Source organism: Physeter macrocephalus, chromosome 16 (genome assembly GCF_002837175.3).
Source record: "Physeter macrocephalus isolate SW-GA chromosome 16, ASM283717v5, whole genome shotgun sequence".
NCBI classification, from domain to species: domain Eukaryota; kingdom Metazoa; phylum Chordata; class Mammalia; order Artiodactyla; family Physeteridae; genus Physeter; species Physeter macrocephalus.
In genome coordinates, this window is record NC_041229.1 from 11,736,126 (window position 1) to 11,752,551 (window position 16,426).

Below are 16,426 nucleotides of genomic sequence, written 5' to 3' on the forward strand. Positions count from 1 at the left end.
GACAGGCTCCGGACGCGCAGGCTCAGCGGCCATGGCTCACGGGCCCAGCCGCTCCGCGGCATGTGGGATCCTCCCAGACCGGGGCACGAACCCGGTTCCCCTGCATCGGCAGGCGGACGCGCAACCGCTGCGCCACCAGGGAAGCCCTAGGTTAGCTCTTGTACAAACAAAATTTAGCCTAGTAAAGAATTTTACAAGATATTTGCATGGATCTTTACAAAGATCCATGCATCTCTTTGGTACAAAGAGCAAACAGCAGTAGATCTGGGAAAGTCTTCCCCAGGCTGAAGCACCTCCAGCTTCTCCATCTCCCCGTGAAGGATGGAGAGGGGGTCTCACCTTGACTTTTCCATAGCTTCCTTTGGGGATGAGAATCTTGTAGCCATTCACCTCCACCGAGAGCTCCTTCACCCAGGAGACAGCTGAGCCCCCCCGGTGCTCATTCTTTGCCTCCACGCTGAAGAAGGGGAGGCTGGAAGTATGTAAACACTGTCGGGCCAACAGGTAGGCACAGGAGCCTTGGAAGTGGAAGAGGAAGCCATCAAACGTGTGATAGTGCGGCTCCCCAAATATCACGCACGTGCTGGTCTCCACCGGGCTGCAGTAGAAGAATTTGCCTTTGGGTTCGCACACCTCGTAGGGGCTGCAGGGGGCCTCCTGGCAGTAGATCTCGTTGTTGAAATCCAGACAGCGGCACTTGATGGTGCAGTTCAGGTCATCCCAGAACACCTCCCCTCGCCGAAGGAACTGTCCTGGGGAATAAGGACAGTAGGACTAACATTTATTGAGCATTTACCTTCCGTGCCGGGCATCGGGCTAAAGGCTTTACTTGCCTTATACCGTTTAATCCACAAAAGAACCCGATTAGATATGAAGTGTTGCCCTCACTTGTCAAGTGAGGAAACTGAGGCTTAAGAGAAGTTAGGTAATTCATCCAAATCACTCAGCAACTCAACCGCGAAGCTGGGATTACAAGCCAAGTCTGTCTGAATCCAATCTAAGCTCTTGACATTATTGTCACCACCACTGGTGAGCACACTTTCATTCAAGGAAAGACACATTGTCTCACTCCATGGGATACACCAGGACACGCGGCAGTCCTTGCCTTCCTTTCGGCGATAAGAGGAAGGGTATTCCGAAAGGAGGCCCTCCCCCACCCCCCGGGTAACTCGGCAACACTGTCGGTTCATTTGCTAACGTGATCATTCATTCACTCATCCACTCTCATTCAACAAACAGCTGTTGGGGGCTCAGTACATGCCAGAAAAGAATCAGGAGTCAGACCCACAAATTTAAATCCCAGGCCTCCTGGGAAGATTCTGGAAAGGGCTGACCCCTGGCTTCCCACGTTCCCGGACTCATAAATCCTGCAGACACTGTTTAGGCAGAACTTACACCTACACGAGTTGTCTTCTCCCCTCACCCTAGGCCCGGTCTAAGTCCAGCACTCCTCTCTCTTTACCCCCTGGACAGAACTTCTTGACAGAATCTACGTTAGGAGGAGAGTGAGATGGGGAGGGGAATGGTTCTAAGGGATGTGCTAATGTTTAAAATACTTCTATTGCCTTGGTAGGCATTCAGTCTTTGAAACCATTTCTCTAAATAAATGATTTCCCCCACCAAAAACCTTGAAATCTACCAGTTCTTCATATCAACCTTCAGTTGACACGGAAGCGTCTCTGGGCTGGGGGCTATGACCTAATCCTTGGTTGGGGGTCGAAGTCAAGAGAACTGGGCAATGGTCACAAGTTTGCAATCAACTGCCAAGACTACTGACTGAACTTCCACCTGTCTTAATGTTCTAACCCATAGAACGTGGACAAGGTTATTTTCTCATTTCTGCCTCCTGGGGAACAGAGATGCTATAAAAAGTTGGCACAGGTCCATAAGGTAGAAGTAGTTGTACATTGAGACTGTCTGAAAAGGAAAGTATCAAAGCTACAACGTTAAGAATTGTAAACAATATCATACACCAGGAGTAACTGTAGTTTGAAACTGTAGTTTGAAAAGGTTTCTCAAATTTTTATAAAACTGAATACCTAATGCAGAGCACAAAGCTGCCAGGTGAACCCAGGCAGAGGCATGGCAGTTGGACGGTCCTTTCAATACCTGTCCAACAGGAACAATTATGTCTCAACGGGCAGTTATGTTTCATATGGCCCCTGAAGGGGATAATAGATGTATTCACAGTCCCAGTAGGTCAGATGCATCAGCCCTGAAAACAGGCCCCTCCAACCTCAATGCTCTTTGGCACTCGCCCAGGCTGCCTATATTCTAACAGCCTCCACTCGGTATGATTTCCAGTCTCTGCTTTCTCAAGCTTCCAATAAATGAGGGGGAAATGCCTTTGAATAGAGGAGGTTTGGACCAAAAGGTAGACTCTCTGAGATAATTTTGTTTGCAAAATGATGATATAATAAACCAGCTCCATGAGCAACACTTCCCCTGCTATCACCCAGGCCAAATCCCCGTCTCGTTAGATTGATGTATGTCCAGTGGCACATTAAAACGCACAGCAGCCTGTATGAGGAGGTTGAATTTGTCCTGTATATGAAACCCAAAGCCATAACTCAGGAGGGAAAGAATGGAGTCAAAGTGAGGACTTTGTACACGGCTGGCATCTGACCAACCCCACAGCTCTGCGAGCCAGTGTTTTCCATTATCACAGCATTTCATTCCCGGGACTCAAGGAGAGGCTGTCACCTGGCACTTAGGTAGCACGGCCACAGCCAGTCCGCTCCATGACACTTGGACAAAGGCGAGAGGCGTTGGGTAGATCCCTAGCCCAGGCCATAAAAGCGAGAGAGACAACGGGGCATTGGTTTGGTAGCTTCATAGACCTTAGATGAAGATGTGTTTACACTCTGTAAGGGAGGAGAGCGCAGTCTCTGAAATCCTGGTGACCTTTGGAGCTAGATTCTTTTCTGTCCAGTTTAATACTGGCTTAGCTCTAAACATTTATTTGCTCTTCTGAACGTGGAGGACTTTACAGAATCCACAGAGGCAAGGATGCCCAGGCAGGCCATCTTCACAAATGACCTTTCCTCAGAGCAAAACCAGAGGTTTGATAAGTGTGACCGCAGCGCAGGGGATGGGGGCAGAGGGTGTGGGCATTTCAGATCAGGTGAATATGGCTCTTCTGATTATTACACAAATCAAAGGCCTCAGGGCTGCCGAGACACAGAGGTCACCTGGCCATGCTCTCAGTGGAAGGAGGGCAAGAGACCTCCCGAAATTTTCATCCCAACCCATAACTTTCTTAGGAATCTGGAAGCATTTTCCCCAGGGTCATCTTCTGTGCTTACACAGTACCCTGCACTCATGTCTCTCATAATAGGTCTTACATTGTGTCATCACTGTTTCTGTGCTGTCTTATCTACCATGGTAGTGTCATGGGGGTCCAGAGCAAGCACCTAAGAGAGTGGCTAAGCGCATTTGGAAAGATGCAGTGGCTGGAAGGCTGAATGGATGGATGGGTAGATGGGTGGGTAGGTGAGTGGGTGAGTGGATGGGTAGATAAATGCGCAGACAGATGGATAGATGATTGACTAATTCTAGCTGCTATAGCCTCCACTCCTAGAGGCAGAAATATGCCCAGAAATCCTGTTTTCTGAATACTTTTAGACATATAAGAAGCAGGAATCTATAAACCATGGCGTCCCTGTGAGAGTCCTGGGCTGTTTTGTACATCCAAAGGGGTTTTGACATTTCAGAGGAGGCTCCAAATTTTGGATGCCGATGTAAAGGAAACCCACTGAGGTTCACCTACAGCTTGTTCACACAGACCTAAAGCCGGCTTTGATTCTCCCTAAATTCCTGCATGTTTTGCTGCTGCTTGGAGGATTTTAGGAGAAGCTACCCTAAAGACTATGACACGTTTTTTCCTTTCTTTCTAATCATACTAGGAAGTACTGATTTACTCTCGTACAGACTTGGTGGTGCTCCAAGTTCACCCACTCCCGTGGATCTACGAAGTGCAGATGGCAGAGCAGGAGTAAAGATGAGAAGGAAAATTTAAAGGGGGACATGGCAACAACAACGACAACAAAAATAATGTTAAACAGGAGGGCTCCCTTCTGTCCCTCTGGCTGAGGAATCCTTCAAGAGCCTCGTCCACTTTGGAGTAGCTCCCAATGGGGGGCTGTGTTCATACCCCAGGCAAAGACTTCAGACACTGCGGTATGGCCAGCGCAGGGTTTCAGCTCCTGGAGTGATGAACGTGCATGCGAAAATTACCTTGATCTCCATTACCCGGACGAGAGACTTCAAAGGGTAAAGCATCAGCAATGAGTCCCCCCTACCGTGGCTTAAAAACCTGCCTGTCTATCTCAAGGAAACAAACCCTGCTTTGCCTCAGAGAAGAGGAAATGCCTTTACCTCTGGAGGTGCAGCCATTGGCTGGGTCAATTTCCTTCCCATCAACTTTAAATGCCCAGCGACCTGGAACATTGACGTTTGTGGTCTCTTGGATATTCACAATATCAGGGGTTCTTGACCCCGGAAGGCTGAAGTAATTGGTGATGTTTCCACCATTAAATCCTGCCTAGGGCGCAAAAGGAAGAGCAGACGTTTGAGCACACACTTCCCCCCCACCCCCGCCCCGACCTTGGTTTACTTGCCCACCATCTTGTTTTCAGCACACCTGAAATCAAGAGACCCCTTTTCCTGGAGTCTCTGGGGCCACCATTTCAGGTGATAAAGGCCCGCTAGTTCATGCCACACCCGGATCCAGGTATCAAAGATGGGCAAGACTAGTCCCTCAGTCCACCTGCAGGATCAGACACACTCCTCCAGTTCAAAGCAGGATTCCCCCCAGAAGCTGAGAGCACAAGAAGAGAGTGCAGTGCTTCAGAAACACATAGGAGGATGAGCCAGAGAGAACCACCTACCTGTGCCATCACTCCCCCAAGACCCGTCAGGGGATCACCTCCGCTCGCCGTCCCAGTGGTCCAGTTGATTTCGTAATAATTGAAGAGCGTGAATGTATAGGAGCCGTCAGACACCAGGACGGCCTGGAAGGTGTTCACCTGCGGGATGCGAATGGGTGGGTGGGCTCAGGACTCACATCCCCAGGAGCTCCTCTCCCCAGTAGCAGCTCCCTTTACCCTGCCCCCTCCCCACTCAAGCAGCTCAGAGCTGCTCCGACCCCAGCCTCTGTGCTCTGCCTTCTCTCCAAATATGTTCTCACCTCCAGGAAAAGCAAGACATGTGGGGCTGTGCATCCAGAAGAGAAATTGCCTGAGAATAACCTAGAGGCGGACTCAGCGTCCCTCTTACATCTCTGACTGGTACCGAACAGGAAAGTCAGCGGCCCAACTCAGCATGTGATAATACGCGGGCACCTATAGATGGCAGCATGAGAATAAACTATAGGAACTAGTCAAGCCAGGGAGAGGGCTGTGAGCACCTGTTCCCATAGCAGGTGGCGTAGGGCGTGGGGGTGAGGAGGGAGAGGGCAGAGCAAGCGAATGCCAGTCGGTGTGACTCCAGTGGTGGCATGGGCCCTGCTCTCTCGCTTCCTGGAACACACCGCTAATCTTGGTGAGATGTCTCCCCCTCTTTTAAATGCAGGTTGGAAAGTGATTTTTAAAAAGCACTTTGTGGGGAGAAATTGCTCCTCTAATGGAGCATTTATGCATCACTTTATATCTGCAAAATTCTCCACCCCCATCTGTACCTCAACCAATGCTAAGACAGGCAATTTTGGGGCCCATTCCCATCGTAGGAGCTAAGAAAACTGAGGGCTCAGGGAAGTGAATTGCTGGAGATTCCACAATGACCCAGCAACAGAAAACAGAATTGGAGCCAGAGCTCCTAGTCTGATCTCTTCGTGCACTGTCATTACACAGGGTCTTAAATTTTCAACTTTTTAGGACAGAGATGTTATATACATTCAAATCAGTCTTGCAAACAGTTTCCAGAAACAAGCTGTAGCAAACTCTGTCCTTTACTATTTCCCTTTGCTAATCCCTACCCCCTGATGCATGTTTTCAGGAAATTCAAGTAAAAAACAGAGTTAAAAGGAGAGGCTGCTTCGACCTTTTCCATTCAAACCTAGCATTTCCCCAGCTGCCCGATACCATCCTGGTTAACATTCTGTCAGATGCAGAGGAAGACCCACATCCTTATCCTGTGTAATCAAACTGGGGTAGAGGATCTTGGAAGCCCCAAATCTCCCATCCTAGACAGTCCCAGGGAGGGAGAAAAGGTGCAAGTAAAGAAAAGCCCTTTTTGTACACGAGAACTTTCTCCTCAAGCTCCGTGCTTGCCACAGCTGATGGCGTTTATGATAGAGCCGCCCAGGTTTATGCCTCCATTCTCTGGCCCCGTTCAACAAAAGGGCAAAGTGGGACACAGAGAGGACCGAGCAGTCACCTATATGGCCGCTGTGGGGTCAGATTCAAGAGAAAGGCATAAAGTCAAGGTCACACAAGGACCAAAGCTAAACCCTCCTTCAGACCAGGATGCTCCTTCTGGATGTGAATTCCTTCTCCTGAAATAAAGTTGGAAATATCTTTGGTCCAAGCAGGTCTTGAAAGCAACCCATGTCTGATCCCAGAAGTCACCTTAAAACCAGCCAGCCATCCTAAGAATGCTCCAGAAGCTGGCTTGCCCTCACGCACCTTCTCCCTCACTCTCACACACCCCCACAGGTAACTCTTCAACATGGGTAGTAAGACTCCTCTGGATCTGTTTTTGTAAAACCATGTTTTTAATTCTTGAAAAGCCCTTTTATACTTCAGAGGACTTCTAACGCTACCTGGAGGGGGCAGCTGAGGAAAGAGTTTAGGATTCAGAGTTAGAAGACTGGGTTTGCACCCTGCTCTGCCTCATATGAGGTTCAAATCCCTTTTCTTGACACTTGGGCAAGTTACTTAACTTCTCTGGGCCTGTTCCCTCACCTTTAAAGTGGACGGCGAGCTGCCTTGGGAACATTCTTGTGAGGGTTAAATATTTGCAAAGATAGCCTGTCACAGCCCTGGGTTCACAGTCAGCCTCCTTAAATATTAGTTTTCCTTCCTTAAAGTAAACACATCCTCTTGACTTTCTACTGAGCTTCTGCTTCTAAAAGATCTCTCGTGCCCAGTGTTTAGTTGGCCTGTTGATACGTGTTCCTCTAAAGAAGGGGGGGCCTGGGATAATGGGAGATGGAAGAGGGGGCCGATTTCGAAGACAGGGATGGATGGACACTCCTGCAGCTCTGGAGGATTTTTATCCTCTTTTTCTCCAAGGAGCTCAAAGCCCTTAGATGTTACCTCATTCATCCTCATTGAAAGAGTCCTCACCTAGTCCAGAAATTTACGCCAAAGTACAAACCAGAAAGTATCTAAATTATCTTGCCATTTTTACTGCCAATGGAAGTTTTTTTTAAAAACTGGTGGTCAGCATTTGATGGGCATTTCTTCCCTTTTTTTTTTCTCCCTCTGACACTAAAATGTATCGATCGCTGGCATCCTGCATCCTAAAGCTGTAAGGTATGAGGCTCAAGGACATAAAACATCACCCAAGAAGTTGTTAGCAATCCATAACATGACAGAGGGAAATTTTTGCTTCTTTAGAGGTTATTTCTAGCCAGTGCAGCCACTGTTTAAACTTGTATCTTTCTGTTCTCCAGAACCTCTTAGTGATAAAGTGCATTGCGATGCTCTGGTCAGAAGGTGCAAAGAGGCAGGGTGCTCACAGCAGGGCAGCTACGAAATGCAAGGCCAGCACTTTTCCAACTCTGTCTCTAACTCAGTAGCTTCTGTTTCACCCTGAAACAACTGACTCATCGCCAGGGAAATCGGAAAACAGATGGAATTGGAAATAATCCTAAGAAAGCGGAGGGAAGATTTCTGAGTGTCTTTGCTTACTGGAAATTATACATTGAAGACGCATCTGCTGCTTCAAAAATCTCCATTGCCAAAGTCATCCAAACAAACTGCAGGCTTTCCTGAAAGTTATGTTCTGTCCCTTTATGTAGAAAGTTGATTATCTCTATAATAATGCCAGTGATAATCTTTCTTATATGACTTTTATTTGATCGCGCATTTAGGATTTCTGAGCAGATGCTGAAACTTTATTCATGAAACACTTTAACTACCCAATCCAATTAGCATCAAAGATGAATAATTCTAGCCCTGGTCACAATTTTAAAAAAGGTCATAACATAATAAAATGAGCCAGATCATTTGGCTCCAAACTGGCACCCTAGTTTCCTTTTCCTATCAGGTTTTGTGAAAAAAGAAAAAAAGGAAATTAGCTGATGGAGAGAGGCATTTGGGCCTCTGGTAAGGAAAAGGGACCTTTGGGTTCCTGGTGGCTCCCTGATCGTATGGGGTCTCAGTGCCTCAAGCACTCTCCTGCAAAGTAGGAATGCTACCTACTGCAAGAAAATTGTGGAGGGCTTCTTTTTAGACATTTGTAATGGTTCGTGATAGAGATGACACATCTTCTGAAATATTACGGCTGACTGGACTGGTTAGGTGTGATAGCTCCCTCTGTTTTCTGGAAAGTGGATGGCAAGACTCCTCAGTTTAACTCAAGGAAACTGCCATTCTTCAGCTCTAACAATCAGACTCCTTCACAGTAGTGAAGATAGATAAGAATTAGATGTCAGAATACGAGGTGGAAAAGGGAAAATTTGAATGATTACAGGTGTGGTGCTGCTCCCTCCATAAAACGTGACTTCCTCCCAGGTCACAATGAAAACCCAAGTGGCAGAGAAGGTTGCCATGTCTTTGAAGTACTTCCTGATGTCCTTGGTGGCTCTTTTCAAGATGACAGGGTCCATGGTCTCTCTGTAATAGATCTCGCCTCGAATCCCATTGTGCACATCTGCCCAAAATGGAGCAATGAAGGCCCTCCCATCCGTCAGGGGAAAAGATTCGGGCGTGAACTGGCTCACTAGCACGTTGAATGAAACAACTCCATTGTTATTGACCTACAAAAATAAAAAAGGTTTTGCACAGTGGATCTGAGACTACGACAATTTCAGAGTCATAAACCAAGACAGATGCTCGCCTAATTATATGAATGGAAACGACTTTTAAACTACTGAATCAGAACCCCCAAACAGCAGCTTCCATTGCTCAACTAGGAGGTTCATTTGCTTCCAGACAAACTCATTGGTTTCCTTTCACTTTCAATTTGTAGCCAACTGCGTTTCTTATTAATAATCAGCCTCATTTTCATGTTCTCTATCCTGTCTTTATTTATACTTATCAAATGCTACTGGATTGTGTATATGTGTGTGTGTGTGTGTGTGTGTGTGTGTGTGTGTGTGTGTGTGTTGGGCTAGGCAGTGGCTTATTTGGGCAATAAAGAAGATCCAGAGTTACAGATGCAAAATAGACAGGAAAAAGCCCAAAAAACATGGAAGCAGAAAGTTAAATTAAAAAACTGAGGAACTCTATATTTGACCTTGATTCCTATTACATGACAAAAGAGGAGTGTCAGTGAAAGGTAAATCAAATACTCCATCACCAAACTCAGATCTCAGGATGAATCATATCCCACCCTGGATGAGACATTTAAAGGATTTCTATTGATGTGAGAACCACTCTGTACTCAGAAGAAGATAAGGTTACAATCTACAGATGAGCCCAATTCCATTACAGCTCTTGTAGTTTGTTAGCTTCTTTGTATAGCCTCTGCACAAAATGGAGACATGAAAACTTTACATTGTATATGTAAATGACTTCCTTATGGTGATTTCTTCATGATTTGTAAATGGCTTAGTAAACTTATTAAATTACTAAACCTTACTGCAAATAACAAGCCGATATATATACTCATAAACAGGATCTGTAAACAATTTGCCTCTGCCTGTGTCTGCAGCTCAATATGTTGGTACATGAAGCTGATTTAACCCAAAGGCTTGTATGGTTTCAACAGCAGGAGTGTCTGTGATGGGAATACTTGCAATTCCTCAATAGAGAAACATTCTATTGTTAGGTTCATATTTAATTAGTAATATTATGGACATTAACAGTGACTCAGATCCCAGAGATAAGTTATCAGTACCTGGGCCAAGGGTATGTCAACCTATTTTGGAAGCAAGGGTATGCAGTTTGGAAAGGAAGCTGGAGATCCAGCTCCAAGGACATTGAGAGTCTACTGTCTGCAAGTATCAGTGAACAACCCAGAAGCCTGAACAAGACTGCATGACTTAAAGTGCTGGAAACCCAAGGAAAATTTGCCCTCAAATAAGCCTCCCCCAAACTAAGGACCCTCCTTCTGCAAAGGCAAGAATTATTCAGACTCCATGTCACTTAGTACAATGGAGGAGAAAGAGGAGCTTCACTAAATACATGTGTTCTAGCGGTCTAGGAGACCAGGGCTTCCAGAATGGAAGTCCTGTGCATCTCTCTCATCTCCAAAATCAGGTCAACACATTCAGAAACTGACAATCAGCTGTTATAGACTAAGGAGGCTCTACAGTGAGTAGAGCATAAAAGGCATTTCAGGATGCCGGAGCAATGTGTTTTCTAGGGAACAGTGGTGTAATTAAAACACACAGACTAGCAGAGGAAGTTAGTGATGACTCAGTTGTGTTTTGATTACATTCTATAGTTAAAAGCAGTAGTTCTCAAACTTTTGTGGGCATCAGAATTCCCTGGAGGGCTTGTTCAAACAGAGAGCTGGGCCCCCTCCCAGATTCAGTAGGTCTGGGGTGGGTCCCGAGAAGTGACATTTCTAGCAAGTGCCTAGGTGGTGCTGACGCCGCAAGTTCAAGGACCACAGGTTACATAATGGAAGAGGGAAGTCTTTTCTAGTGGGAGGCAGCCTTGAGCTATCAATCAAAAGTTGGGGATGATAGAGGTCCCAGATGCAGAGGAGGCCAGAGATGGAGGTGCCTGGAGTTTCGTTTCCTCTTCCAGGGCAGGGCGCAGAATAGAATAGGATGTAATATAATCTACATTTGCTTCACTCAATTCTTTTAAGGCCGAAAATCAAGACAGGTTCAGTTGCTCTGAATCTTCTTGTCAATGTGCTATAGTCTCACTAGCAGCAATTCCAATGATCAAAAAATTAAAAATAACCTGAGAACACAGGTGCCCAGGAGAGCTCTGACAGCAAATGATACCATTTCTTCATGCAGCTTTGACAATGAGACCCTATGGCGTATCTCAGACCCAGTGAGGTTGGACAATTCTGCAAACAACCTTTATATAATAGTTGAGTACCCCTCTACTCTGCTCTGACTCTGCTCCAAATTGGTAGGAAGCCTAAGAAGAGCAGATGCCTAAAGTCTTCACACCCCCAGAAGGGAAAGAAAATTGCTATTGCTCCTATTGTGGTTCATTGTATCTTTTTATCTTGTCTAGCGGCAGAAATAATGTTCCTGGCATTGGGGCCTCTGCTTCACTTGGGTGTTTAATCACCCACAAAAGCAATCCATTGCTCTGTATACTCCTCCGCTATGAACATTAGCCATGAAATATACCTTTGACTTTCTTAATCACAAAATCTATCAGCTCATGAAATCTCAGAACTCGTCACCTGGGCTGCCAACAAATCCTCTATTCCCAGAGCCCTGGAAGAAGGTATTTAAAATACTTTTCCTTAATGACCAGCAAGGTGGGAGAGCCCTAGAGCAACAGCTGGGCTGCTTGTCACTTACATAGATGGTGCGGTAAGGAACGCCAAAGAAGAAGATGGGGATGGCCAGCTTAATCTCAGATGAGCTTCCGTCGTCTACTTTAGGGGTTTTGGTGTCATTCTGCCAAAATGGATACATGAGCTCCCTGGGCTGAACTGTCAAGAGACAGGGCGGTTAGGTAGATGGCCGATCCCTCTTCGGTTCGGCAAGCTGCTTTCCTCCCACCCACTAAAGACAGCTTCTTTCAGTAAGTCTTACAAACGACGTGTAAGTCAAACAGCCTTTTCATTTATCCGCAACCTCGGCTGGACACGGTGCGTTATCTTCTGCCTCTGGAAAGGGGAGCGTGGAAGTGATGGCATTTCTCCTTAAGAGAAATCACTTCCCGCTTCATTTCTATGTTTCCATACATTTAGGAGACAGCAATGGTTAACACTGGCTGGAAGGTTGTGAAATCAGCCCTGCCTGGGGCTCTCAGAGCACTGAGAGGTGCCTCTAGGTCTGGTGTGGCTTAGCCCGCTGAATCCTTGATCAGAAGGCAACGTACAGAGAACGTGGCCAGTGGCTTTGAGACTCCCTTCTAGCTCAAGAATTCTACTCTCAAGTCTTTTCCTGAAAGGAGTCCCCTTCCTCCAGATGCACAATAGGGGAAGATACCAGATCACAGAGGAAATAAACAATAGCTGGATCTGGGACAAGAGTGGGAAGAGAGGGTTTGTAGTAACTGGCCTGTGAATGACCTTGATTGAGCTCCGGCCCCATGAGAAGTCTCTCTGCCCAGCTCCTGTTTACAAAGACAGACATGGGATCCTCTGGGGCAAAGGAGGTTGGGCCTTTGAGCACTCTTTGGGGAGGAGGCTCGGGGCGCTTACTCATCATCCTGGTCAAAGGTGAGAGTCATCACACAGACACACACAGCTCCCCTCCTGTAACCGTGTCACCACCTCTCTTGGCAAGCTGGCTTGTTTCTCAGAAGTTTCTCATCCAAACTCTTGCAAGGGGTGGCCCAGTTCAGAGAGAGAAATTAGACAATTTCCCCAGGGTCTACAGTACTGATGATCAGGTCCAATGGCATTTATGAAATAATCTATATCTGGGGTGTAATGTTTCTTTACCTCTGTCCTTTCTTTTCTTGGATGAAAATAGAGCAATAGAACACCATCTATGCTTCCATGTTCTTAAATCATGTGTGGCAAATCCATCTGGGGCTTCTGCTGACAGTTCGTGAGGCACCTGCTTGCAAATGTTGATGCCCCATCCTCAGGTCTGGGGCCCCTCCTTGGGAAAATCCCTGCTCTGTGCTGATGGGGCCGATAGGCTGGCGAGAAACCACCAAGGGCTGCCCTGCTCTTCTGGGAGCCTTTAAGTGAGCAGAGAGCAGCTCATGTAAGAGAGTGGCCGAGTGACCAGAAAGCAGCTCAGTAGTGCCTGGCCAAGTGCCAGCTTCTCTACTCGTGGAGCAGGGAATGAGGGGAGGTCTGCCTGGAGGAAGAGCTGCTCTGTTTCCAAGGGCTAACTAACATCAGAGGGAAGTGGGGAAAACGAGCCTGGTCATTAGTGTATAAGCATCGTTCCCCAACCTTCAGAAGTCTCTGTGAAGCCAACCAAAGGAAATCTTTGGGAGGTGCTGTAGTTAGCTTTATCACAGGGGCACTCAGCCCACGTGCTTAATTTAATGTCACAATCAGTAGACAAAAAAGGTTTCTCTAACAGTCGTAATTACATAGAAGTAACAAATTCCAAATTCCTAGAAGGAAGCGATTTTAAAAAAAAATCTCTTTATAATCCCTATCATAGAATTATACACATGTACTTATTAAATTTGAAGGGTAATGAACATTCTCAAATTAATAATAAGAAATCAAATCGTGTCATAGATTTATCCTTCATGGGGAACTTTTTAGAAGTGATGTCCAAGTGTGAGCAAGGTCTCAAATTCACGCTGAATTGCAATCATTTGAATGGAAAGATTAACTGGTATTCGGGGCAGTGTTGGCCAATCTGCCTAGGACATGAGAAATCCATGCCCCTCCTGAGGAGACAGAAAACTATGGTCAGAGAGATTGTCCCTAACTTCTCTCTCTGCTCCAAAGGTGACACAAATTTGCAAGATTCATCCCTTCAGGAATGATCCTAACTAGCTCATGATCTGGGACAGAAAAGGATGGACAATCAACAATTTTCAGTTTTAAGAAGAATACAAATAATTACGATATCTAATATTGTAAGTACTTATCAAATAGTTGTTGAATTAAAAAAAATGACTAATAAAAGGGAGTAGGTTTAAACTACAGTAATTCCTACCTTAGAAGTCATTACTATTATAAAAATATAGCTTGTTAACAGCATAGCCTATCAACAGAATCAGAGTTAATAAAAGAAAGAATCTCCTTACCCATGCTGATTTTAGGCCAGGAATTTTACAATAACCTTTATGTTCCCAGAACGTTTTGTTGTTTTGTTGTTTTTTTTTCCACCAATAAAGACATACTTTCTTAGAGCAGGAGTACAAGTTTAGAGGCAGCGGGACACATTATTGTGGGGTTTCACACTATAGCCTGCCTGCTACACCTGCTTAAATTTATCCAATCCTAGAAAAATGTTAGGGCTCCACATGCCTTATAGATCTGTTCACTCAGACTTGTAATCATGTGTCCGCTGAACTAAACAAACAAAATAAAGAAGATGCTCTAGAATTTTAGCCATAAAAGTTTCAAATCGATATAGACTTTCCCACCTTTCTTGCCTAAAATTCCAAAACTGTAGAAAGAAATGCATGTGATCTCCTACCTACCCGGGGCGATGCTACATAGAGAAAAAGGAGGAATCACGGAGGGGAAAAATTTTCTTATTTCACTTGCAGTTTTAGACTTTTGGCCATTGTAAATGGCCACTGATACTCAAGTCACTGACATTAATGCCATTGGAACTCCCTGATTTTGGCTTAAACAAGTGTATTTTGTAAAGTCTGTGCCACCAGTTAAATGCCTTCATTGGAATCAATCATCAGGCATGGGATGCACACACACCCACCCTGTGTACTTTTAATGAAAATAATTTGCATTATCTTAAAGACTCATTCCATTGACATGGGGCAACTTGGTATATACAAATTGTGTTCGAAGTGAAATAAGAAAAAGTAGGAATGTAAATGAACATTATTCAGAGTTAATGTATTTTGCCCTTGACGGCAGAATTTAATTTACATTTTTCTTGTTGTAACTGTAGACACATGTACACCTGCCCTGACAATTACAGTTCCAACAAAAGCGTCTCTTTATAAATTCAAGAGCATGCTAATCACGAGCTTTATGGAATTTTGTAGTACTCACCTTGGTGCCGTACAAGTGCGAAGATGAAAGAGACCCAAATTCTAAGTAATGATGAATAATTCATCCTGGAATTTTAAAAAGAAAAAGAAAAAAAAAATCCCCAGCTTGCCAGAGTAAATAGAACACCAGGTGTGTTTGGTGGCAAGTCCCAAGACACATCACAACCATCATAGAACATTCACATAACAACATCAACAGTTCTGAGTCAGGATGAAATGCCCTGGATGCTGGCGGGCCCTCCTATGTTCAACACCTCATGAACAAATTAGATTCCCCCGTGAGAAGCGGTTTGGAAGTGTAATGAGATCATTCAAATTGTCAGGAAATTACAAAGAATCAATGAGCACGGCAGTGAGTCAAGGAAAGGCATCTACTCTCCAGCTACTAACGCCCTGAAAACAGGACCCCACTCTAAAGATGCCTGTTGTGTCTCTAGAACAGACATCCATCCTCTGTGAGACCAGGCTCTCCTAATTTTCACAACAGCTTTCAGTCAGGATCCCATAAAAGTCAGTTAAAACACAATGTGGTCCTACAGGTAGGAGGATTTAGAGTTTGCCATCACCTTCTGTAAAGTATGGAGCCAGTCCATCACTCTGAAGTACAGACCAGAGTCACAGGCTGTAGAAGACTGTCCACTGACTTTCCATATGTGAAATGAATAATAGACATGTAATAAAAAAAGAACCATGCCAAGGGTGGCTCCTTGGAATTACAGTAAAAATAGAATCCGGTACACAAGCAAGTAATTAGTCGCAGCAAATTAATTAGAGAAAGAACATCACAAAAATGAACTTGTTTTCATTTTAGTTACAATCCATTGGACCGGTGGCTTTACCCCTTGGACGATCTGTGCCGCTCTGTAGAGCAGAGATGCAAGCTCCAAATTATACCTACTCCTGCGTCAGCACCAAGTGCATGGGTAGACACTGAAGTTTGCTCCCGATAGCATTCTTAAAACTAAAACCCCTTCTCTAATTATTGGAAGCTATCACAGTTCTTCAGCCAGACTTCCATGGAAAATCAGTGAATCTCCTCTGTGAGTCTTACTATAAATCTTCAGTTGTCAAGCGCACACATTGAAATCTTAAGCACATAATAAATATTAGTCAGTTTTGCTGAAAATGGGAGTAAGTCTTTAGCAGAGATCACACACAGCTTTTAGCAGAAGGAGATGTCAGGCAGGTTTAAGACTGGAGTCCTTAGGGAAACAGTTCAGAGAGCAGGAAGGAGGATTCATTTAAATATCTGTATTTATGAAAAATGTCACTAACCTGTTCTGCAGAGACTGGAGGAATGGAGTCGGAAATATTAAGCCAAATCTTGGTAAACCAGGAAAAATTAGGTAAAACAAGAATTCATGTCAGTTCTCCCCCACTTGCTGCCAATTATTTCTGATTCCTGAAATGATGTCTGAATCCCCTACTCTCAAAACCAAAAATTCAGTTAGTCCTGCGCTAGAGTCACATAAGTGTTGAGTTGCGATCAAGTTTTTCTTCTATTGATTAAG

General features: G+C 45.1%; 1 protein-coding gene across 16 annotated transcripts in view; it reads right to left on the reverse strand.

Moving 5' to 3' along the window:
• The window catches only part of TECTA (tectorin alpha), an 87,381-nt gene that overhangs the window by 61,643 nt on the left and 9,312 nt on the right, over window positions 1–16,426 (reverse strand). For 9 of the 16 annotated variants that reach the window (XR_003683572.2, XR_008619656.1, XM_028501049.1 and 6 more), the window contains exons 1-7: window positions 12,457–12,536; window positions 12,325–12,368; window positions 11,606–11,739; window positions 8,636–8,923; window positions 4,890–5,027; window positions 4,378–4,543; window positions 340–752 (exon numbers count right to left, since the gene is read on the reverse strand). Coding sequence is in view for 14 of the 16 variants with exons in the window: in XM_028501049.1 (XP_028356850.1) it covers window positions 340–752; window positions 4,378–4,543; window positions 4,890–5,027; window positions 8,636–8,923; window positions 11,606–11,739; window positions 12,325–12,368; window positions 12,457–12,485 (1,212 nt within the window). In the remaining 2 variants the exon portion in view is untranslated. Of the gene's footprint in view, window positions 1–339; window positions 753–4,377; window positions 4,544–4,889; window positions 5,028–8,635; window positions 8,924–11,605; window positions 11,740–11,842; window positions 11,917–12,324; window positions 12,371–12,456; window positions 12,537–12,699; window positions 13,227–14,916; window positions 14,982–16,426 lie in introns of those variants that run through there. The other 7 variants (XM_028501053.1, XM_028501052.1, XM_028501051.1 and 4 more) reach the window with 5 other exon arrangements.